Source organism: Muntiacus reevesi, chromosome 3, assembly GCF_963930625.1.
Source record: "Muntiacus reevesi chromosome 3, mMunRee1.1, whole genome shotgun sequence".
NCBI classification, from domain to species: domain Eukaryota; kingdom Metazoa; phylum Chordata; class Mammalia; order Artiodactyla; family Cervidae; genus Muntiacus; species Muntiacus reevesi.
Window position 1 is genome coordinate 12443125 of NC_089251.1, and position 26243 is coordinate 12469367.

Consider the following 26243-nt stretch of genomic DNA (forward strand, 5'->3'; position numbering starts at 1 on the left):
ATTAGATCAGAACTCTTGGGAGTTGACCCAGGCACTGGTAATTTTTAAAACCCTCAGGATTGAAAACCACTTTCAGTGTTCATGTAGGATTGAGAACGATTCCCTAATGGGTGAGAAGGGGGCTGAGCCTGAAGGTAGAGCTGAGTAGCTCAGTCTGTGGAGAGTTGATGGCTGTGGGGTGAGAGCAATCTGGAATCACTTCAGTTCTATGGTGTGTCTTAGAGCTAATCTCTCATTCATGTTAGCAAAGTGTTCATTAGTTCACATAATTAGTATCTATTGCACTTTACTGTGTTGTGGGCTTAAGTTAAAGGTCTTAACGATGCACCAAAGAGCCTTAGTCCCCTTTCCCCTGGAGCTTGCAAGGAGTTAGAACTAATGAAATTGCATCAGGGATATGGGATGGGTGTCATCAGAACCATGTAGTCATTCTGTCACATTAAAGGATAGTGACTTGCTTGGCACCAACTGTTTGTACCACTCGGGTGTTTACCGAGTGACCCCCAGTGGGACCCAGTGATTGTGTGGCACAAATCTTCAGCTCTGGCTTCTACCTGGGTCATCGGGATACTGCACCCTGTATTTTACCTGGGCACAGGGTTAAAAAAAAAGTTGCCAACCTCCCTCTTCTCAAGGCCACATGGACACATTCTGTTTTCCATTGGTACAATTATTTGGTCACCATCTTTTCCCCCTCCATTGGCCTGGAGGTCATTATAACACACATAGAAGCCCTTACTAAAGTCTCCCAACAAGTGTTAAATGGTAGCTGGCAAAATCTGTCTTTTCTGAACACTGAATCTAATGAGAAAAGCAATCATCTAAAACAGGATGGCCTGGACATTATTACTGCCTTGCAAGGAAACACCTGTGACATTATCCAGAGTGTTGTGTTCCTGTACCTGATGAGTCTATTAGTGTATCATTTTATTAAATCACATGAGGACACAATGGCCCTAGTGAGCTGATGTCAAGCTTAGGGGTCTTAATAAATCAGTAGTTCAGATAATGGGGCTTTTGTTGGAAAAATTTGTTCCTTATTTTTGGGAATTATTATCCTAATGTGTGTTTTCTCTTGCATGTGCCTATACTGTTTCGGCGACATCTGCCTCCAAAACAGCCAGATAGGAACCACCCCCATGTAGTGAAGCCCCTTGCTGGACCCTTGCAAAGTGTTCAAGGTACCCAATGCTCATAAAACCTGAACTCTGTAATGGCTTTGGGGAAAGAGTTTTAAAGAAAGGGTGAGGGAACTTCCCTGGTAGTCCAGTGGCTAAGACTCTGTGCTCCCAATGCAGGTGGCCTGGGTTTGTTCGCTGGTCAGAAAATTAGATTCCACATGCCACAACTAAAGAATCCACATGCCACAACTGAGACCCACCACAGCCAAATAAATAATAAATACAAATAAATATTAAAGACAGGGTGAGGGAGAGGGTTGCTGTGTATGTGATCAGCTTGTGGATATTCTTCGGATGGGTTGGTGGTGAGGTAATGAGGAGTCAACATCATCAACCTTCTGGTTCCAATCTGTCTGGAGTCTCTGTGCTTGTGGGCGGCATGCAGTTAACTTTTTACACCTGGTGGGGATTTCAGTGCTTGCAAAACAACTTAGAGGATATGGCTCAGAATATTATCTATAGCCCTTGAGGAGGAACTAAAGATCCTTAACTAGTGAATGGTTGAATTATTATCATTTTGTCTGGCTTGATTGCTTTATTTCTCAATTTTCTCACTTCTCTGATTCTATTTATTTTTGGAAGGCCTAGGAGTCTCAAGATTTTCTACAAACAAGAAGCAGTCTTGTGGAGGAGGATGTGGCTGGGCGGGAGTTTGTACCTGGAGGGCCTGTTCAGGTACAGTGGGAGGAGGTCACAGAGAGGGTGTGACTTCTGATTGACCTGTGAATCGGACCTGACCCATTGGAAGCACTTCATCTCCTCCTCTGTCCTTGAAATATGCCCTCTGCTCAAGTGGGCGCCATTTTCAAGAGAGCAACGAGAAGACTGAACACTGAAGAATTGATGCTTTTTAATTGTGGTGCTAGAGGACTCTTGTGGGCCCTTTGGTCTGCAAGGAGATCAAATCAGTCAGCCCTTAAAGGAAATCAACCCTGAATATCCATTGGAAGGACTGATACTGAAGCTAAAACTCCAGTACTTTGGCCACCTGATGTCAAGTGCTGCATCATTGGTAAAGACCCTGATGCTGGGAAAGATTGAGGGCAGGAGGAGAAGGGGGCGACAGAGGATGAGATGGTTAGATGGTATCACTGACTCAATGGATATGAATTTGAACAAACTCCGGGAGATAGTGGAGGACAAGAAAGCCTGGCATGCTGCAGGCCATGGGGTCACAAAGAGTTGAACACTAGTTAGAGACTAAACAACAATGAGTGGACAACATGTTGTTGAGAGCATCTGAACGGTGTGCATGTTGGAACCCACTGTTTAAACTTCTAAGATCCTGGCCAGCGTGGGTGGATATCTACTTGTGGCAACTAAGATAAGTCTTGTAAGCAAGTACCCCTGCTTATTCAGGGAATTCCTGCCCTTCTCTGCGGCAGTTGAACTATGCTTTCTGTAAGTGTGGGGGAGGTTTGTGGGACTTTCCTATTCCCCTTTATCGTTCACAAGCATCTTCCCTAATATATTTTTTTCCACTAATTATGTTTTGGCATTTGTTTATCATAGGCCTTGAACTGACACGATAGTTAAAAAAAATTTGGAACAGTTACGAGTTTGGGGATTGTTTCTATACTTTCGTTATTGTGAATAATGCTATTATGGACATTCACGTACAGGCTTTTGTCTGAAGATACGTTTTCTTAGTTATAAGCTGAGGAATGGAATTGTTGAATCATATGGAAACACTATGTTTAAGTTTTTGAGAAACTGCTGATGTTTTCCAAAGTGCCTATGTTATTTTAAAATCTCATTAAATGCAGGAGACCTGAGTTTGATCCTTGGGTGGGGAAGATCCCCTGGAAAAGGGAATGGCTACCCACTCCAGTAATCTTGCTTAGAGAATTCCATGGACAGAGGAGACTTGCAGGCTACAGTCACAAAGAGTCGGACACGACTGAGCAACTTTCACTTTCATTTTCACCAATGTAGAAGGATTCACCCTTCTCTCATGCCTTGGCAACATTTTGATATTGTCCATTTTTTAAACCATTCTAGTGGAGGTGAAGTGGTATCTCATTGTGTGTGTGTGTGTTTAATTTGGCTGAGTCAGGTCTTAGTTGTGGCATGTGGCATGAGGGATTGAACCTGGGGCCCCTGCATATGGTGGGTGTGAAGGGTCTTAACCACTGGATCACCAGGGAAGTCCCTCAGTGTGTTTTTTGATTTGCACTTCTCTGATGATTAATGATGCAAAGAGATTTCATGTGCTAATTGGTTGGTTGTATCTTTTTCTTTGGGGAAACATTTATTTAAATCCTTTGTGCATTTAAAAATTGGGTTATTAGTCTTATTGTTGAGGTGTAAGAGTTCTTTATATATTCTTATACAAATATCTTATCAGATATGTGATTTGTATAGATGCTCTACCTTTCAGTGGGTTGTCTATTCACTCTCCTGATGGTATCTTTTGAAGTGCAAAACTTGGTGATTTTGATGAAGTCCCATTTATCCCTTTTTTTATATTACTGCTTATGCTTTTGGTGTCATACCTAAGAAACCATTGACTAATCTAAGATCACAAAGATTCATTCTCACACTGTCTTCTAAACATTTTGTAGTTTTAGCTTTGACTTTGAGTTAATTTTTATATGTATGTGAAGTAAAGGTTCAGGTTAATTCTTTTGCATTTGGTTGTCTAGTTGACCCAGCACTGCTTGTTGAAAACAATGTTTTTTCCCCACTGAATTGTCCTGAATTACAGCTTTATTAATAATAAATTGCCCATAAATGTGAAGGTTTATTTGTGAACTCTCAGTTGTATTCCTTTGATCTTTATATGTCTGGCCTTATGCTGTATGGCATTGTACTTTTAAAAATTGAAGTATAGCGTCAGGAAGCATTTAACAGGAGGCTTCCCGTGTGCTGTTTTGGATCTGTCAGGAAACCTCTGGCCCTTATTAAATCCTGAATATTCAGGAATTAAGAGGAGAGGCACGCCTTTCCCGGGGCTGAGGAACCCAGGCATTTCCTTTGTTAGTTTCTCATTATGGTGATAAGTACCCTCTTCTATCTTTAATAGGGATTGCCTGTGTTTTATAAGTCTGGAATTTTAATCTTTATCTTTGCTGAGAATAACTACCTTGTAAGACAGTATATATGCCCACACCATGTTGATTAAAACACCTTTGCTCCATCAGAGCTTTGGTCCCTGTGTCTTTCTTTCTCTCTCTCTCTCTTTATTTCTGACTGATTCCCTGGAGCACGGAAGCCGGCTGCATAACCCAGGGAATATTAGCCTCTTTCCTTCTTTCACTCTCTCATCGTCGACTCCGGACAACCAGGTTCCAGTACATTAAAGGACCAACAGTATAGTTGCTATATGATATTATGTTACAGATGTACAATATAGTGATTCACAATTTTTAAAGGTTTCACTTCATTTATAGTTATTATAAAATATTGATCATATTTCTTGTGTTGTACAACATATCCTTGTAGCTTATTTTGTACCTAATAGCGTGTACCTCTTGATTCCCTACACTTTCTTCTCACACTGAAAACTATTAGGTTGTTTTCTATATCTGAGTCTGCATTTTTTATATTTAATAGTTTCTTGTATTTTTTAGATTCCATATCCAAGTGATATCATATGATATTTGTCTTTCTTTGTCTGACATTTCACTTAGCATAATGCCTTCAATCTCCATCCATGTTGCTGCAAATGGCAAAATTTCATTTTTAAAAATAACTGAATAATATTCCATTGTATGTGTATACCACATCTTCTTTATCCATTAATCTGTTGACAGACACTGAGGTCACCTCCATATGTTGGCAGTTGTAAATAATGTTGCTATGAATACTGAGGTACATGGGTCTTTTTGAATTAGTGTTTTATACCCAGGAGTAGAATTGTTGGATCACATGGTAGTTCTATTTTTCTTTTTTTGAGAAACCTTCATGCTATTCTCTATAGTGGCTGTACCAATTTATATTCCCACCAACGGTGTAGAAGGGTTGCTTTTCCTCCACATCCTAGCGAACATTTGTTATCTGTGTTCTTTATGATAATAGCCATATGATATGGCTATATGATAATATATGATCATGATATATATCATGATATATTATCATGATAATATGGCAATATGATAATAGCCATTCTGACAAGTGAGAGATGGTATCTCTTGTCGTTTTGATTTGCCTTCCCTGATAATTAGTGATGTTGAGCATCTTTTCCTATGAAGTGCAGCATTGCCTTAATTACTGAAGCTTTGGAGTAAGTTTTGGAATCATGAAGTATGAGTCTTTTGACATTGCTCTTCTTTTTAAAGAGTGTATTAATTATTCTGGTTCCCTTGCATTTCTATGTGAGCTTTTGGATCAGGTTGTCATTATCTGCAAAAAATGTGTTGTTCAGTTGCTCCGTCATGTCTGACTTTTTGTGACCCCATGGACTACACCCTATCTGGATTTTGATAGAGATCGCATTGAATTCAAATTGCTTTTTAGTTTTAATAGTTTTTTTGGTTGATGTTTTAGAAGTTCAAAAGTCTATAGCATCTGTCATTTGCAAGTAGAAATAGTTTTACTTCTTTACAATCTGCTGCTGCTGTTGTTTTAGTCACTAAGTTGTGTCCAACTCTTTTGTGACTCCATGGACTATAACCTGCTTGGCTTCTCTGCCCATGGGATTTGCAAGAATACTGGAGTGGATTGCCATGGCTTCCTGACCCAGGGATCCAACCTGTATCTCTTGCATTGGCAAGTAGATTCTTTACCACTGAGCCACCAGGGAAGCCCTCTTTACATCCAATTGCCTTCTAGTTCTTTTTCTTATTTAATTGTGCTGACTGGAACCTCTAGTACAATTCTGAATGGAAATGGTAATAGTGGCCATCTTTAGGGCAGAAATAGGAAGATTAGATAAATGGATAATGATGCTCACAAGAAAAACAGATCATATCTAGGTGATTAAAATGGGCTAGTGTGAGAAGCTACTTTATGCACATGACATGAAATTTACCCTGTGTGGGCCTGGAGTAGAGGAAGAATCCACAGAGGGGAAAATAATGCTAGAGAGAAAGGCCCTGAGGGGAAATGTGTATGATATATATGAGTGAGTGAGGGCTCAGACATAGTCAGCATCTTGTTTTTAATAATTATGGGACAGAAAATGGAGAGGAAACTCTTGCAGAGTGAGAGATGTGAGGGAGAGAGCCACTTCAACATTTAGTATCATTCTAAAGTCATATACTTTTTCACTAAAAAAACCACGCTGCTTACTAAAAGCCACTAAATTACAAACTATAAGAAGGAATTTTATAGTATATGAATTAAATCTCAATAAAACTGTTATTAAAAATAGTGTCATACTGAAACATAAAAAGCAATTTATTATTCACATGAACTGCATAGGGAAGGATTTTCCAATGATAACACAGGCTGAAGAGTCACAAGGAGTGGAGAAGGAAATGGCAACCCACTCCAGTACTCTTGCCTAGAAGATTCCATGGATGGAGGAGCCTGGTGGGCTACAGTCCATGGGGTCGCAAAGAGTCAGACACGACTGAGCCACTTTTCACTTTCACTCTCACTTCCTAAATACAATGGTGGTTCTGATTATTGCACTTAAAACTGAGATGTTAAAAAAAAAACTGGGATGTTGGATTATATTTTCAGTATTCTGTTAAACAGTAAAGTACTGTGTAGATAAAATGATATTAAAAAATATTGTTACCAAGTGTCAAAAAAAAAAAAGAGTCACAAGGAGGATTATTTTTATTAGTTTCATGTAGGTAAATTGAAAACTTATTTATGTCTAAAAATCCAAAAGAAAACAGAAGGATGAAATGGTGATTGGGAAAAGACTGCAATATGAGTAGTAAAGTGTAAAGTTTAAATATTTAATATAAAAAAGACTTATGCAAGTCTTTAAAATAGTCAAATGACACGAATAAATAATTGACAGAAAAATAAATAAAATGCATTCATGGGTTTAAGTAAACAATCAGTAATCCAAAACATTCAAAGAAAAGAAGTACTATTTTTCACTTATTATATTTGTGACAATTGAGTAAAAAATCGGAACACAAAGAATGCAGAGAAAGGAACATTCTCACGGAACCATCAGTTGGGATATAAATCATTAACAGTTTTGTAACTTTTTATTGTTTTTTCCATTTATTTTTATTAGTTGGAGGCTAATTACTTTACAATACTGTAGTGGTTTTTGTCATACATTGACATGAATCAGCCATGGATTTACACGTATTCCCCATCCCGATCCCCCCTCCCACCTCCCTCTCCACCCTATCCCTCTGGGTCTTTCCAGTGCACAAGGCCCGAGCACTTGTCTCATGCATCCAACCTGGGCTGATGATCTGTTTCACCCTAGATAATATACAGAGTGAAGTAAGCCAGAAAGATAAAGACCAATACAGTATACTAAAACACATATATACGGAATTTAGAAAGATGGTAACGATAACCCTATATGCAAAACAGAAAAAGACACAGATGTATTTTTATTATTTTTTATAGATAGTTTCTTCATTAAAAAATGCACCCATTTATTTGGCCATGCCATGTGGCATGTGGGATATTAGTTCCCTGACCAGGAATCTAACCCATGAGCCCTGCAGTGGAAACATGGAGTCTTAACCACTGGATCTCCAGGGAAATTCTTGTAAACTATTTTTGCAACATATTTCATGAGCCTCAACAAATTTTCACACAGCAATTCCACTTCTTAAGATTTATTGGAAGGGCATGGGAAAATCTATACATATAGGGTTTATTCACACTGATCTTCATAGCATTATTATTTATAAAGTTAAAAATAATTAACAGAACTAATTACCCCCAAATGGAAGTTTATAGACGGTGTGTTGAAAATCAGAGACATTACTCTGCCAGTCAAGGCTATGGTCTTCCTAGTGGTCACGTACAGTTGTAAGAGCTGGACGGTAATGAAGGCAGAGCGTCAAAGAATTGATGCCTTCCGACTGTGACGCTGGAGAAGACCCTGAGAGTCCCTTGGACTGCAAGGAGATGAAACAAATCAATCTTAAGGGAAATTGGCCCTGAATACTCATGGAAGGACTGATGCTGAAGCTGAAGCTCCAGTATTTTGGTCACCTGATGAGAACAGCTGGCTCATTGGAAAAGTCCCTGATGCCGGGAAAGATTGAGGGCAGAAGGAGAAGAGGGCATCAGAGGATGAGGTGGCTGGCTGGCATCACCAATACAATGGATATGAACTTGGGCAAACTTCGAGAGTTGGTGAGGGACAGGGAGGCCTGGTGTGCTGCAGTCCATGGGGTCACAAAGAGTCAGATATGACTGAGTGATGGAAGAACAACATGGCAGGTGCTTCTGCTATAATATTAATTATGAGAATGCTTATAAAAATTTAACAATAGTGTGGAAGCATTCATGTTTTAAAATTACATGAAAAATCATCATCTTAACAGTGTAGAATAAATGTATAGGGAAAAGGATCATAAGAATTTGCATAACACATTCTTTCAGGAAGGGATTTGAAAAATTTTCCTTATATTTTAGACATTTGCTATAATGACATAAATAATTTTTCAATTAGAGAAAAAATAGACAACAGTTTAAAAAATGAAAATAGCTCACAGCTAACAACAACAATTTAACAAAGATGACCATCATATCTACTACTGCGGTCAACAATCCCTTAGAAGAAATGGAGTAGCCATCGTAGTCAACAAAGAGTCAGAAATGTAGTGCTTGGATGCAATCTCAAAAATGACAGAATGATCTCTGTTCATTTCCAAGGCAAAGCATTCAATATCACAGTAATCCAAGTCTATGCCCTGACCCATAATGCTGAAGAAGCTGAAGTTGAATGGTTCTATGAAGACCTACAGTACCCTCTAGAATTAACACCTAAAAGAGATGTTCTTTTCATTATAGGGGACTGAAATGCAAGAGTAGGAAGTCAAGAAATACCTGCAGTAACAGGCCATTTTGGCCTTGGAGTACAGAATGAAGCAGGGCAAAGGCTTAATAGAGTTTTGCCAAGAGAACGCACTGGTCATAGCAAACACCCTCTTCCAAAAACACAAGAGAAGACTCTACACATAGACATCCCCAGATGGTCAACACCAAAATCAGATTGATTATATTCTTTGCAGCCAAAGATGGAGAAGCTCTATACAGTTAGCAAAAACAAGATTGGGAGCTGACTGTGGCTCAGATCATGAACTCCTTATTGCCAAATTCAGACTGAAATTGAAGAAACTAGGGAAAACCACTAGACCATTCAGATATGACCTAAATCAAATCTTTTATGACTATACAGTAGATGTGACAAATAGATTCAAGGGATTAGACCTGATAGAGTGCTGAAAAACTATGGTTGGAGGTTTGTGACATTGTACAGGAGACAGGGATCAAGACCACCTCAAGAAAAGAAATGCAAAAAGGCAAAAATGGCTGTCTGAGGAGGCCCTACAAACAGCTATGAAAAAAAGAGAAGTGAAAGGCAAAGGAGAAAAGGAAAGATATACCCATTTGAATGGAGAGTTCCAAAGAATAGCAAGGAGAGTTAAGAAAGCCTTCCTCAGTGATCATTGCAAGGAAATAGAGGAAAACAACAGAATGGGAAAGACTAGAGATCTCTTTAAGAAAATTAGAGATACCAAGGGAATATTTCATGCAAAGATGGGCACAATAAAGGATAGAAATTGTATGGACCTAACAGAAGCAGATGATTTTAAGAAGAGATGGCAAGAATACACAGAAGAACTATACAGAAAAGATCTTCACAGCCCAGATAATCACGATGGTGTGGTCACTCACCTAGAGCCAGACATCCTAGAATGCAAAGTCAAGTGGGCCTTGGGAAGCATCACTATAGCAAAGCTAGTGAAGGTAATGGAATTCCATTTGAGCTCTTTCATATCCTAAAAGATGATGCTGTGAAAGTGCTGCAGTCAATATGCCAGCAGATGTGGAAAACTCAGCAGTGGCCACAGGACTGGAAAAGCTCAGTCTTCATTCCAATCCCAAAGAAAGGCAATGCCAAAGAATGCTCAAACTACCACACAAGTGCACTCATCTCACACGCTAGTAAAGTAATGCTCAAAATTCTCCAAGCCAGGCTTCAGCAATGTGTGAACTGTGAACTTCCAGATGTTCAAGCTGGTTTTAGAAAAGGCAGAGGAACCAGAGATCAAATTGCCAATATCTGCTGGATCATCAAAAAATCAAGAGAGTTCCAGAAAACATGTATTTCTGCTTTATTGACTATGCCAAAGCCTTTGACTATGTGGATCACAACAAACTGGGAAAATTCTGAAAGAGATGGAAATACCAAACCACTTAACCTGTCTCCTGAGAGATCTGTATGCAGGTCAAGAAGCAGCAGTTAGAACTGGACATGGAAAAACAGACTGGTTCCAAATTGGGAAAGGAGTATGTCAATGCTGTATATTGTCACCCTGCTTATTTAACTCATGTGCAGAGTACATCATGAGAAATGCTGGACTGGATGAAGCACAAACTTGCATCAAGATTGCTGGGAGAAGTATCAGTAACCTCTCAGATATGCAGATGATACCACCTTTATGGCAGAAAGTGAAAAAGAACTAAACAGCCTCTTGATGAAAGTGAAAGAGGAGAGAGGAAAAGTTGGCTTAAAACTCAACATTCAGAAAACTAAGATCATGGCATCCGGTCCCATCACTTCATGGCAAATAGATGAGGAAACAGTGGAAACAGTGGCTGACTTTATTTTTGGGCTCCAAAATCACTGCAGATGGTGACTGTAGCCATGAAATTAAAAGACACTTGCTCCTTGGAAGACAAGTTATGACAAACATAGGCAGCTTTTTAAAAAGCAGAGACATTACTTTGCCAACAAAGGTCCATCTAGTCAAGGCTATGGTTTTTCCAGTGGTCATCTATGGATGACCATTTTTATTGAACCATAAAAAAAGCTGAGTGCCAAAGAATTGATGCTTTTGAACTGTGGTGTTGGAGAAGACTCTTGAGAGTCCCTTGGATTGCAAGAAGATCCAACCAGTCCATCCTAAAGGAAATCAGTCCTGAATATTCATTGGAAGGACTGATGCTGAAGCTGAAACTCCAATATTTTGGCCACCTGATGCGAAGAGCTGGCTTATTTGAAAAGACCCTGATGCTGGGAAAGATTGAAGATGGCGGGAGAAGGGGATGATAGAGGATGAGATGGTTGGATAGCATCACCGACTCAATGGACATGAGTTTGAGTAAACTCCAGGAGTTAGTGATGGACAGCGAGGCCTGGCATGAAACTGGACAAATTCTTTCTTTTTTTGTGCCTAGCTCCGTTTTCTAAAATATTCTTGCCCTTGCAATCTACATAGAGTTCCTTGGTGGCTTGCAGTAAAACAATCCACCTGCAATGCAGAAGACACGGGTTTGATCGCAAACGCCTATCCACTCCCGTATTCTTGCTGGGTTAATTCCATGGATATAGGATCCTGGCAGGCTACAGTCCAAAAGGTCCCAAAGAGTTGGACATGATTGAACCACTGAACATAAACACACACACTCAGGCCACATACAGATTTTTCCTACTTGATATGACATTCTCCACTCGAGTCCAGTCCCCATGAATGAGTTTCTTCCAAGGTAGGGTCAGAAATGGTCCCTGCAGCACGGTGACTTGACTGACGTCCTGACCTGTCTAGTCTTGCCAGAATTTTTTGTTATTGGGGAAGAATTTGTAACCTACACTGCTCCTATTGACCTTTCTCTTAGAAGTGAAGTGTTTGTTGATATTTTTGATGTTCCCAACTCTGGATTGATTCTGCCTGGATACATATACCCACACATGAAGTCACCCTGTGGGGACTGCTGGTTCCCCCACCCTCTCCAAATGCCCCTATTGCTGTTCTGCAAATCTGAGTCTTTATTTTAATGCATCTGCTCTGAAAACTAAGCATCCATTATGTTTTGAATGTGAGTCTTTCAAATTTAGAATGGACAAATCTAGAGAAGGAGGCACATAGAAAAGCCTGGAGCTCTACTCTGGGGAAGGACTTTTTATGGGGTGGAACATCTTCCCTGTAGCTCAAACGGTAAAGAAACTTCCTGCAATGCAGGAGACCCAGGTTCCATCCCTGGGTTGGAAAGATCCTCTGGAGAAGGGAATGGCAATCCACTCCAGTATTCTTGCCTGGAGAATCTCATGGACAGAGGAGCCTGGCAGGCTATAGTCTGTGCGATCGCAAAGAGTCGGACACAACTGACGTGACTAACACTATACTACTACATCTTCCCCAGCCAAGGAGTCTCCACAAAGCTCCCTTCATGTCGCTGTTCCTCAGGCTGTAGATAAAAGGGTTCAGCATGGGGGTGACCATCGTGTACACCACAGATGCCACCACTCCAGTGTCTGCTGAGTAGGAGGATGAGGGCTGGAAATATACCAGAAAGACAGTTCCATAGAAGAGAGTGACCACTGTCAGGTGAGAGCCGCAGGTGGAGAAGACTTTGTGCTTCCCCCCAGCAGAGGGGATCCTGAGGATGGTGTGGATGATGTGGGCATAAGAGACCAGGACACAGGTGAGAGGGACCACCCCTGAGAGGGCTGCTTCTGCAAACATCATGAGCTGAAAGATGCGAGTGTCTGAGCAGGCAAGTTTGAGGAGAGGGAGAAGGTCACAGAAGAAGTGTGGTATGGAATGGGAGGCGCAGAAGGAGAACTGAGACATGAGGAGGCAGAGGGAGAAGGCCAGGAGGTGGGAACTGAGCCAGGATGTGGCGACCAGCAGCAGGCAGCGCTGGGGCCCCATGATGGTGGTGTAGTGGAGAGGAAGGCAGATGGCCACATAGCGGTCATAGGCCATCACAGCCAGCAGGAAGTCATCCAGCAGGGCCAATTCCATGAAGAAGAACATCTGCACAAGACAACCAGTGTGGGATATGGTGTAGTGCTGCGTATGGATGTTGAGCAGCACCTTGGGGATGATGGTGCAGGAGAAGCAGGTGTCGGTGAAGGACAGGTTGGCCAGGAAGAAGTACATGGGGGTGTGGAGGCGGAGGTCAGAGCTGATGGCCAGGATGATGAGCAGGTTCCCCAGCACGGTGACCAGGTACACGGCCAGGAAGAGCCCAAACAGGAGAGGCTGCTGCTCTGGGTGCTGAGAGAAGCCGAGGAGCAGGAAGTCAGAGATGCTGGTTCGGTTTCTAATTTCCTTCAAAAGCAGAGAAATTAGAGCAGATCTTATTTAAATGAAGATAGGCTCGCAATGTTACAGAGTCCATGGACTTTGGTTTGTTTTTCTCTATTCCTTGAAGAGGTCACTGAGTTCCATTAGTGGGTGTGAGTGCTGGTTTGCAAATATGTACGAATAGGACTGAGAATGCTGATGAGACAGCATCAGGGTAGAGATGTAGCTTGGGTTCTAGAATCCTGTAATGTGGCATGCTTTTCACATGGATGATCTGAATGAGACTGAACTGAAATGCAGTTGGAAAAATCTCTTCAAATTTAATTTCCTTTTTAAAAAGTGATAGAACAATCATTTTTGTTTGTGATTTAATTTTTATTTTATATTGACGTATAGCTGATTTACATTGTTGGGCTAGTTTCAGCTATACAGCAAAGTGATTGAGTTATGCATATACATATGTATATATCTCCATTGTTTTTCAGATTCTTTTCCCATAAAGTTGATTACATAATATTGAGTGGAGTTTTCTGTGCTATACAGTAGGTCCTTGTTTTTTTAAACTATCTTTTTTATATTGGAGTATAGCTGATTAAGAGTGTTGTGATAGTTTCAGGCGGACAGCAAAGGGACTCAGCCATATATATATATACCTGTATCCATTACCCACCAAACTCCCCAACAATCCAGGCTGCCACATCACATTGAGCAGTGCTCCCTGTGCTATACAGTAGGTCATCATTGGTTATTTATTTTATATGCAGTAGTGTGTGTGTGGGCACGTGCTTAGTTGCTCAGTTATGTCCAACTCTTTGTGACCCCATAGACTATAGCCCAGAGTCCTCTGTCCATGGGGATTCTCCAGGCAAGAATACTGGAGTGGGTTGCCATGCCCTCCTCCAGGTATATATGGTAGTATGTATATGTTAATTCCAAACTCCTAATTTAGAACAACCATTTAAATTTCACTGTCTTACTGTGGAGCTCATTTTGGGGTCATGCATATACTAGGATTTAGGGGGAAAAATAAGGAGCTCTGTGTGTAAGTGTGTGAGTGTTGAGCGCTTGTTGAGGAAGATGGAAGGAGGATTAGTTACTTCAGAGAGGAGCACACTGAGACTTAGGGATCTCTGATGGGAGTGTCCTGGCCCCCTTTGCGTTGAACCATTTCCATGCTTTAGTGTGGCTATGAGAACCCCGTGAACTGAAAAGCATCTTCTCATTAAGGGCACATCATTTTCATTCTCATCATTACCTGCCCATCAATATCTTATGTTTTAACATCTCAGCTTTGGAATCTGGACATGGGATAGGAATTTTTTCTCTGTTCCTTATGCTCAATCTGCCTTTGATTAATTACTGTCCACTGAATCTCTCTGTCCTGCTTTGTACCATGTGCAACTACTCATAGACTCATTGAAGTTATAACTGAGACAACATATGTGGTGGGGAGGCTGCTTCTAAGGGCAATGATGTTATTGTCATTGTTAGTAGCAGGTGATGCAATGTGAACCTGGGGCCCAGGATGTGGTGATAAAGTGCTGGAGGACGTGCTTTACTGCTGAGCTCCTCACGTGCCTTTAATCTTTGGGATATTTTTACTCCCATTGAACTTTGCTTTTCTTCTATCAGATGCAGATAATAACCTGACAGGATTGTCGAAGAGGCCAAATGCTGGGATTGGCTGTGGTTTCTTCAGGATTCATGATATGCTGCCAAGATGTGAAATTTGAAGGAGCTATGATGGTTTGGAGGAAGAAGGCCAGGTCAGTCAGTGGCAGCAGGGGCCAATGTCATATTTGCTTAGGGTCATGAATAAAAGCATTATATACTTCTGGAGTCTGACAGAATTTTTTCACTATTCACTCTTGATGAGATCTTGAGAGAGTTGCCAATGTTTTCAGCTTCAGTTTCTTTATTGGCTTAAATGGAATAATGATAGAGTTTCCCATACAGAGTTGTTACGAGGGTTAAATTTGATAATAATTATAGACACCAGGGCTTCCCTGGTAGATGGTAAAGAATCCGCCTGTAATGTGGGAGACCTAGGTTTGATCCCTGGGCTAGGAAGGTTCCCTGGAGGAGGGCATGACAACCCATTCCAGTATTCTTGCCTGGAGAATCCCATGAACAGAGGAGCCTGGCGGGCTACAGTCCATAGGCTCACAAAGAGCTGGATATGACCAAGTGACTAAGCACAGCACAAACAAAAAAATAGACTGTTTTAGATCAAGAATGACATAATATAAGTGCTTAATAAATATGATCTATTATTACTACTTTTTTTAAAAGTTAAAAGGGTGTTGTTTTTGTGATTGCAGTCACTGCCTGCATCTTGGGCCTGTAGGTTGTGAGGTGTTAGTATAAAAAGTCATCGTCATTGTCACCAGTATCAGTGGAGCAGCACCAACTCTGACTCTACTCAAAACTGTCAGTGGCAAAACTTTTGTTTTGCCAGCTGGAAACCAAGTAGAAACTGGGTCAAATAACTTAATCATACAAGCTCCCTGATTATAATATTATTATAGGAATAAATAATTCTGTCCTAAGTGATTTAGCACAAAGTTTAGTGAGAAAGGAAGGGTGTGACCGAGGCTGGTAACTAAAAGGACGTAGAGAGTAAATTATGGGTACTGACATGGCGAGGTGGCGGAGAGTGACTCTGGGAACCAGGCTCTTCCACTGCACAAGGGTCAATGATGCTCTGTTCTTGCACAGGTGCTGTGAGCTGGCCACTGATGGGACTGGGGGAAGGGCGCCCTGAGACCCGTTCTCCACAGAGCCTTTAGTCTGCGCCTTCAGGGATGTGATGACCCCCAGAACTGGGTGCCCCTCATGGTCATCAAAGATCCAGAAAATGATTGGCAGATAGGGATGTAGAGGAAAGTGGCAAAATGAAGAAGAGGTTCTCCAGGCTGCTTGTGTATATGTGTCAGCGTGTGTGTGTGCGTGTGTGTGCGTGTGTGTGTGCGCCCTGAGGCAGACTCCCTCCCCATTCCTAAGCCTCTGTTCTCACCTGGAGGTGCTGACCAGCCTCCATCTGTGATGCTTCCTCGGAGGAGGTTGGGTTCGCTACTCTGTAGTCACAAGGGCTGGAGGCACAGAGCCCTTCCCTCTGAGTAGGAAGAGCACAGACTGAAGACAGGTCATTAGAGATTCCCAGCCACTGGAGCCAGGAGGAGCCACTGCTTTTTCACAGGCAGTGTCTCCTGGGATCTGTTCCCAGACCTCCTAGTTAGAGACACGATGGGGCAACTGTCCAACCTGCCAGCTGTCCCCTCTGGACGGTGGCCTTCTGTGTCGCTGCAGCGTCAGTGATGACTCCATTCAGATGGACCAGGCTCCATGGGCAGCACCCCTGGTTTCTCCCTTGGGTGAGGTGCAGCGTGGATCCCTTCTCCCAGCCTTTACCCTGAACTGGTCCATCTCAGTCCTGGAGTCCCTAATTTGAGCCCTGTCCCTATGGATATAATATAGTATGTCCCAGTAAATAGGTAAAAATAAATATAGAACAGATCAGAGGTCATAAGCTTTGCTTTCAGAAGTCATGTAGGAGAGGACACAGTCTTAATGATCTTAGAGAACAGAGATATGAATAATATTTAGATTCTCTATTGGACACATGGTGCCTAATAATTTTTTTCTAAAAATAAATTAATTTGTGGATATGTTTGTTTTTATTTTAATGTATCTTCCATAAAAAGAATGTATAAAACATGCATATTCTGTTAAGAATGTTAATAAAATTAATGTCTATTCTCCCATCACTTAGCTTAAATAGTATACAGGTCAATACTTCATTTATTTATTGTTCTGGGATAGTTTTTTTAAATTTATGTTTATTTTGAATTAAAAAATTTTAATACAATTTTAAAGGTTACTTTCCACTTACCGTTACTACAAAATATTGGCCATATTCTCAGTTCTGTACCAATCATCCTTGAGCCTATCTTACACCCAAGAGTTTGTACCTCTCAATCCCCATCCTGCATACTGCCCCTCTCTTCCCTTTCTACTGGTAACCACTAGCTTGTTCTCTATGTCTGAGATTCTGCTTCATTTTTGTTTTACACACTAGACTGTTATACTTTTTAGGATTCTGCTTATAAGTGATATCATACAGTCTTTGTCTTTCTCTGTCTGACATTCTCTTAGCATACTGCCCAAGAAATTTTTGGGAACCAATCCCCTATGTATCACTTCCCAGATTCAGAAGTAGAACATTGCCAGCTTGTCTGAAATTCCTTTCGTATTATTAGGTTCATCATCACTCTTCCCTCCTTCTTGAAGTAAAATGATCCCTGTTCTCTTTCTAACACTTGATTTTAGTCTTGCCTGTTTTTGAACTTTATATAAATGCTCTCATGCATTATGTATTCTCTTTTCTGGCTCTTTTGTTCAGTTGTTTCTTTGTGAGATCATCTAGACAGCTCTAGGTGGTGGTTGTTTGTTCACTTCCATTGCTGTGAGTTGCTACATTGTAAGATACCATACATTAGTCATGCAAGCTATTTTTGAAAGAATAGTTTTTTTGGTCATTTGCAACAGTACTGTTTTCATCATTCCTGTATATGTTTCTTCATGTACACATGCATTTCCTTCTCTTTCATACATACCCAGGAGTGGAATTTCATGGTTTTAGGATATCTCTATCTTCAATTTTACTATGCAATATCAAATTCTCTTCCAAATAGATTGTACCAATTTGCACTTCCATCAGCAATAAGTGAGGTTGTGGTGGCAGCTTATTCTTGATAACACTTGGTGGTGTGTTGGTTTTTTCATTGTAGTTACTTGGTGTCTGTGTGTGTTGGGGGGCATGGCTCGACTTTATATTTTGGTAATTAAAACTGAGATTGGGTACCTGAAATACTTATTAGGGTTTGTATTTCTTAATTTTGAAGCTGTTTATCTAAATTTTTGTTCATTTTTCTTTTTAGTTATCTTTTAAAATTCTAATTTATTTATAGAACTATTTAAATATTCTAGATACCATTCCTTTGTGCATCTATATGTATCAAAAATATTTTCTCTGTCTTTATTGGTTTGTCTTTTCACTCTTGTTACAGTCTGTTTGCCAAGTTAATATTTTAAATTTTAATTTATTGAATTCATCAGTTCTTTCCTTTTTTCTTAATGCTTTGCTAGTGTCTGGTTTATGCTGTCCATTGTTTCCTTAGTTCAGGAAAGTATATTTCAGCATTTTCTTCTAAAATCCTTAGAATTTTACTTTTAAAAATTACTGCTTTAGTCATTCTGGAATTGATTTTTGTGTATTTTGTGAACTGAGTACTAAGCTGTATATGATTTACTTGTTTTTGCCTCAAGACACCTAATTAATAATTTGAATGTTAGACTCCTTTGAATTTCGATATTATGAAACCTATCAGGTATGAATAAAATTCAATTTTGTTTCTTTCATTAGAAAATATATATATTTTATTTGCTTTTCTTATCGCATTGCACTGGATGTTTCAAGTACAATGTGGGATAGTTGCAGTGAGAGTTGGTGTTTTGTCTTGTTTCTCATGTGGACAGGAAGGATTTAATGTATGATTATGACACATTATATGCTATATGTTTGAAAAAAGAACTCTTTTCATATTAAGAAAATTTGCTTCTATGTCCATTTGCTAACCTGACTTTTTAATAAGCATATGTTGGATTATATCCAAATTTTTCTTGCCTCTCAAAAGTATTGCTTTCTTGAATCATATGATTTTTTCCCTTTGTTTTGTAAAATAGTGACTTTGGTTGACTTTTGAATGTTAAACCTACTTTGCATTCTGGGAAAACTCAACTTGGTAATAATAACATCATATTTTCTTCAGCTTATTGTACTTTTTTTTTTTTTTTGCAATATTCTCATTAGCTTTAGGTATCAAAGTTGTGCTAATGTCTAAAAGGGAATAGGTGAGTGTTCCTTTATTTTTATTCTCTGAGTTTTGCAAAGTAGAATTCTTACAGTGTTTATAAAATTATTGCAACCACCTGGGCTTGAAATTTTCTTTGAGGAAGTTTTTGGCTACTGATTCAATTTCCTTAATTGTTATAGGTCTATTGAGGTTGTATATTTCTTACTAAATTTTTTTGATGAGTTATTTATGATATTTTTCTTTAACATCAGCGGTATAATTGTGTGTTCAGTTCAGTTCAGTCGCTCAGTTGTGTCCGACTCTTTATGACCCCATGGACTGCAGCACTCCAGGCCTCCCTGTCCATCACCAACTCCCGGAGTTTACTCAAACTCAAACTCATTGTGTGTTATTCCTACTTTAACAATACGATTTCATCCTAAACTAATGTATGGTTATAAAAAAAATACTGTATTACACAAGAAAGTGAAAAAAGTTGAATATTTGCATGAATTCTACAGAAGGCAGGGTTTCAAGTTTAATTGTAGTAAAAGGAGTTACAAAGAATATTTCTTGATTTGATAATAAAATAAAAACTTCTGTACATTTAAAAGAATCACCAAGTTAAGGAACTTCCCTGGTGTCCAGTGTTTAAGACTATGTGCTTCCAATGCAGGTGGCACAGGATTTATCCCTAGTCACAAGACAAAGATCCCACATGCTATGCAGAATGGCCAAAAAAAAAAAAAAAAAAAGTCACAAAGTTAAGAGATAAAGAATGAACTAGCAACAAGGTGAAGAAGACAGGGATGTAATATCTTTAATATAAAAAGGCCTATACAAGTCAATAAAAAAATCCCAGAAGGTAATAGGTAGATGACATGAATAAACAATTAATAAGAGAATTTTAAAAATTGGTTAATGGATGCTGGAAAGTAGTCCCCTTGTTAATAAACAAAGAAACTAAAACCAGGGCAAGAAGATACTGTTTCACTACCATATTTGTTACATTTAGGGGAAAATGTGAACATCAACATATGGAGTGGACAGAGACAAAGAACATTCTTATTTGACATTTTGGCAGCATGGACAAAAGAGCCCCCAAAATGTTACCCTTTGATGTTCTACTTTTGAAAATATTAAAATTACAGACTATGAACATAAGAATCATTTCTTTTCAGAGACTTTCATTGCACTGTTATTTGTAATAGTGAACACATAGAAATTTCCTAATCATCCAACAATGGGGAAACACTACCCTTTCTTCTGTCATCTCAGAGAGCCAAATGTTCAGGAGGAGTTAATGTGGAGACAACTTATGTTATGAAGTTAGGCAAAAAAAGCTATATAGTTGTATGTCCAGTACTTTCTCAACACAGTAAAAAACAAAAAGCAATTTTAGGAGACAGGAGGGAAATGATGTGAAATATTATCAGTAGTTGTCTTTAAATGTACGAATAGGGAGTGTTTCTTTTTCTTCTTTTTCCTATTTGTATGTTTTACAAATTTGCTCTGAGTGTTTTTTACAGAAAAATGAACTAAGCCACAGCTTAAAAAGTAAAAAAATCATGAATCTACTCCAATAATTCGTAGTCACTCATGGTCACAGTCCTAGTTCTAATCCCAGGTGTATGATTTTGGACCAGCTCCCACCTACCAGTGCCAGGTTTCTTCTCCTAGAATTAGTTTTGCTTGCTAATTCCCAGTGAATAGTATGTCTTTTGGTTCAGCTTTCTCCCTGTGTAGCTGAATCCCTATGAGTTGTTCCCAAAAGGTGGGTTTGGAAATGATCCCTGAAACTCAGACCTTGACCCTTCCAGATATTGTCAACATTTCTTGTAGTTGAATGGACAGGTTAGCTTCCTTCAAGAACCTGTATTCTGTCTGACGTCATCTTCTGATGATTCCCACTCTGTGGTTTGAATCTGCTTCGTCACCCATATGCAGTAATCAAGTCACCTCGCAGGACTGCTGGTTACTCCTCTTGCAGGCTTTAGGTCTATCCTTGGTTAGTTGATGGTATTCCAGTTCTACGAAGTCAGGCATTCTCCATCTTTAAAACCTGCTGATGCTGAGCACCATCCTGCCTTGAGTCTGAATTTGTCAAACTTTTTCAAATGAAGACTCCGGGAATAAAACACATCACAGAGCCTGAGCTTCTAATCTGGGACAGGGCTTTTTACTGAGTAGAATATTTTCCCCGGCCGAAGAATCTGCACAAAGCTCCCTTCATGTCACTGTTCCTCAGGCTGTAGATAAAGGGGTTCAGCATGGGGGTGACCATCGTGTACACCACAGATGCTGCCATCCCAGTGTCTGCTGAGTAGGAGGATGAGGGCTGGAAATACACCAGAAAGAGTGTCCCATAGAAGAGAGTGACCACTGTTAGATGAGAACCACAGGTGGAGAAGACTTTGTGCTTCCCCCCAGGAGATGGGATCCTGAGAACGGTGAGGATGATGTGGGCATATGACATTAAGACACAGGTGAGAGGAATCAGACCCGAGGGAACAGCTTCAGTTAGCATGGTGACCTGAAAGATGTGCGTGTCTGAGCAGGTAAGTTTCAGGAGAGGGAGAAGGTCACAGAAGAAGTGTGGGATGGCATGGGAGGCACAGAAGGAGAACTGAGACATGAGAAGACAGAGGGAGAAGGCCAGGAGGTGGGAACTGAGCCAGGATGCAGCGACCAGCCGCAGGCAGCGTTGGGGCCCCATGATGGTGGTGTAGTGGAGAGGAAGGCAGATGGCCACATAGCGGTCATAGGCCATCACAGCCAGCAGGAAGTCATCCAGGATGGTCAGTTCCATGAAGAAGAACATCTGCACGAGGCACCCAGTGTGGGAGATGGTGTAGTGCTGTGTGTGGATGTTGAGCAGCACCTTGGGGATGATGGTGCAGGAGAAGCAGGTGTCAGTGAAGGACAGGTTGGCTAGGAAGAAGTACATGGGGGTGTGAAGGCGGGTGTCAGAGCTGATGGCCAGGATGATGAGCAGGTTCCCCAGCACGGTGACCAGGTACACGGCCAGGAAGAGCCCAAACAGGAGAGGCTGCTGCTCTGGGTGCTGAGAGAAGCCGAGGAGCAGGAAGTCAGAGATGCTGGTTTGGTTTTCAACTCCCATTTAATGTAGAAAAATGCAAGGAAAATATTGCTTAAATATTCGTAGACTCCAAAATCTTAGATCATTCAAAACCTTTTGTCTATTTTCTGAGTTTTTTCAAAGGTAACAGAGATGTGTAGGTGTCTCTTGCTGGTGGGCATGTAAATATGTACAGAGGTGAGAACTAAGCACAGTGATTGGGAGACTTGTTGGGGGTGAACTCTGCATTTTAGCTATCTTCTAGAAAGTCAGAGATGCTGGTTTGGTTTCTAATTTCTTTCTAAAACAGAGAAATTATAGCAAAATCTTATTTAAATAAAGATAGGCTTTCACTATTTCTTTTACTCAGTGTGATTTTACATAATTAACCCCAGTTAATTATGTAACACTGGATCTCCATTTCCTGTTTTCCACCATGTGTAAGTACCTCATAAGTTCATTGCAATTATTACTGAGATAACATGTGGAGAGCAGGTTGCTCCTAAGGGCAGTGATGTTACTGTCATTTTTAGCAGCAAGTGATCAAATGTGAACCTGGGACACAGGATGTGGTTAAAAAGCACTGGTGAATATGCGCTACCTCTCTGCTCCTCACGTGCCTTTAATTTTTGGGAAATTTTTATTACCATTGAGCTTTGCTGTTTTTATATATGTTATTGATAACAACCCTATGGATAGGATTGTAGAAGAAGCCAAATGATGGGATTAATTGCAGTTTCTTCAGGATTCAAGATGTGCAATCAAGATGTGAAATTCGAATGAGTCGTGCTGGTATGGAGGAAGAATGCCATGGTCAAGTGGCAGCAGGTGCTCTGTGACCCTAAATAAAATGTCATGCTTAGTTAGGGTCGTGAATAAAAACATACCTCTGGAGTCTGACAGAATTTTCCCTGTCTTTACTCTTGATGAGACTTGAGAAAGTCACAAACTTTTTCAGCTTCAGTTTCTTCATTGGCTTAAACAGAATAATGGTAGAAGATAGTTATATATATTTAGATCAAGGCTGACACATGATAAGTGCTCAGTAAATATGATCTGTTATTGTTTTTGCTGTTTTTAATAAAATGAGGGTGCATGGTCATTGTTGAGTTCTGGTTACTGCCTGCATCTTGGGCTTCTAGGTTGTGAGATGTCAATATAAAAAGTCATCATCATTATCACCAATATCATTAGCATAGCAGCACCTTCTCTGGCTCTTCTCAAAACTGTCAATGGCATCTGGAAACCAAGTGGAAACTGGGTCAAATAATCATAGGATTATGATCTAATTATTAATTATTAATGAGAATAAACAATTCTATCCTAAATGATTTAGTTTGCTCACCTTTAATAAAAAGAAGCCTGAGACCAAGTTGGGTAACTGTAAATGGACACAGAGAGTGAATTATTGGTACTGACTTGAGCAGTGGCTGAGAGTGATTCTGGAACCAGGGTGAATTATGCTCTGTTCTTGCACAGGTGCTGTGTGCCTCTCACTGATGAGGCTGGGGGAAGGACGTTCTGAGACCCATTCTCCACAGTGCCTTTATTCTGCACCTTCAGGGATGTGATGAACCCCAGAACTGGGTGCCCCTCATGGTCATCAAAGGTCCAGAAAATGATTGATTGGCAGAAAGGGATGTAGTAAAGAAAAAAGGGCAAAAATGAAAAGGAAGAGGCTTTCAGGGTCATGTGTGTGTGTGTGTGTGTGTGTGTGTGTGTGTGTGCATGTGCATGCCCTTTAGGTAGACTCTCTTCCCATCTCTAAGCCACAGTTCTCACCTGCAGTGCTGACTGGCCTCTGTCTGTGGTGCTTCCACAAAGGAGGTTGTGTTCACTTCCCTGTTGCCTCCCCAAGTGACAAGGCTGGAGGCACAGAGCCCTTCCCTGTGCATTGATTGAAAACTCAGGTCGTTAGTGATTCTCTAGCACAGGAGCCAGGAGGAGCTGCTGCCTTTTCACAGGTGGTGTCTCCTGGGACTTGTTCCCAGACCTCCTAGTTAGAGACACCATGGGGCAACTGTCCAGCCAGCAGTCCCCTCTGGGTGGTGGCCCCTGTGTTCCGTCAGCCTCACTGATAACTCCATTCAGATGGACGGGGCTGGGCTCCATGGCAGCACCTCTAGTTTCTCCCTGGGGTGAGATGCTGTGTGGATCCCTCCTTCCCCCTTAACCCTGAAATGGTCCGTCTCTGTTTTGGAGTCAACATTTTCTAGTTAGAGCCCTGCCCACACGGATGAAATACAGTAGGTCTCAGAAAATAAGTAAAAAATAAAGATAGAACAGCCCAGAGGTCACAATATTTGCGTTTAGAAGTCATGAAGGGGACACATTCTTATTTAAAGATCTCAGAGAACAGAGATATGATTAATATTTAGATTCTCTATTGGGCACAGTGTGCCTAATAATTATTTCTTAACATAAATAAACTGACTTATAGATATTTTTTTTTGTTTAAATGTATCTTCCACATTAAAGACTATATGAAGCATGTATATTCTGTTAAGAATTTTAATCAAAACAATGCCTGTTCTCCCATCACTCAGCTTAAATAAAATATGGGTCAATCCTCTATTTATTTGTTCAAGTTACAATTTTTAAAATTTATTTTTAATTAAAAAGCTTTAATAGAATTTTCAAGTTTACTTTCCACGTACAGTTTTTGCAAAGTATTGGCTATAGTCTCAGTGTCATACAAAGCAGGCTTCAGCCTGTCTTACACCCAATAGCTTGCACCTCTCATTCCCCCTCCTCTATACGCTCCTGTCTCACTTCCCCAGTGGTAAACGCTAGTTTGTTCTATATGTGGTACTGCTTCTTTTTTGGTTTTATCCACTAGTTTGTTGTATGTTTTAGATTGTGCATATAAGTGATACCATACAGTATTTGTCTTTCTCTGTCTGACTTATTTCTCTTAGCATTTTGTTGTTGTCAGTTGCTAAGTCATGTCTGACTCTTTGTGACCCCGTGGACTGCAGCACGCCAGGCCTCCCTGTCCATCTATCTCCCTGAGTTCGCCCAAGTCTGTGTCCATTTAGTGGGTGATGCTATCCAACCATCTCGTCTGCCATGGGGTCACAAAGACGTGGACACAACTGAGTGGCTAAGCACACACACATCCTTTGCCACCCTCTTCTCCTTTTTCCTTCAGTCTTTCCCCGCATCTTCCCTGGTGGCTCAGACGGTAAAGCGTCTGCCTACAATGCAGGAGACCCAGGTTTGACCCCTGGGTCGGGAAGATCCCCTGGAAAAGGAAATGGCAACCCACTCCAATACTCTTGCTTGGGAAATCCCATGGATGGAGGAGCCTGGTAGGCTATAGTCCATGGGGTCACAAAGAGTCAAACATGACTGAGTGACTTCACTTTTCCCAGTGTCAGGGTCTTTTCCAATGAGTTGGCTGTTTGTATCAGGTGACCAAAGTATTGGACACTCAGTTTCAGCATCAGTCCTTCCAATCAGTCCTTCTTTTAGCATACTGCTCCCTAAATTATTAGAAACCAATCAATCACCCACATATCACTTCCCAGATTAAGAAGTAGAATGTTGCCAGCATGTTGAAACTCCTTTTGTGTATCCTGTTCAGCATTTCTCTTCCCTCCTTCTTGAAGTAAAATGACCCCTACCAACTTTCCAACATTTTATTCTAGTTTTGCCTGTTTTTGAACTTTATATAAATGTCCCCATGCATTATGTATTCTCTTTTCTGGCTCTTTTGTTCAGTTGTTTCCTTTTGTGAGACCACCTAGACAGCTCTAGGTAATGATTCTTTGTTCATTTCCTTTGCTGTGAGTTGCTGCATTGTATGATTATACCACACACTCATCATGCAAGCTATTCATAAAGAATAATTGTTTTTTTGATTATTTTGAATAATAATGAGGTGATCATTCCTGTATATGTTTCTTGGTATACACATGAATTTCTTTCTCTTTCATATACACCTATGAGTGGAATTTATTTTTTTAAATTTTTATTTACTTACTTATTT

At 40.4% G+C, this 26243-nt stretch overlaps 1 protein-coding gene and 1 pseudogene across 1 annotated transcript; both read right to left on the reverse strand.

Moving 5' to 3' along the window:
- Nucleotides 1-3882: 3882 nt before the first annotated feature.
- On the reverse strand, nt 3883-21219 carry LOC136163913 (olfactory receptor 1G1-like; annotated as a pseudogene).
- A 133-nt stretch (nt 21220-21352) lies between these two features.
- Nucleotides 21353-22294, reverse strand: LOC136162671 (olfactory receptor 1f45-like). Its single transcript, XM_065927138.1, has one exon. The coding sequence runs from the start codon at nt 22292-22294 to the stop codon at nt 21353-21355; it is 942 nt and encodes a 313-aa protein (XP_065783210.1).
- Between the last annotated feature and the right edge of the window lie 3949 nt (nt 22295-26243).

Excerpts from the sequence above, each read along its gene's own strand:
- LOC136162671 (XM_065927138.1), bottom strand. The coding sequence starts at position 22,294 with ATGGGAGTTGAAAACCAAACCAGCATCTCTGACTTCCTGCTCCTCGGC.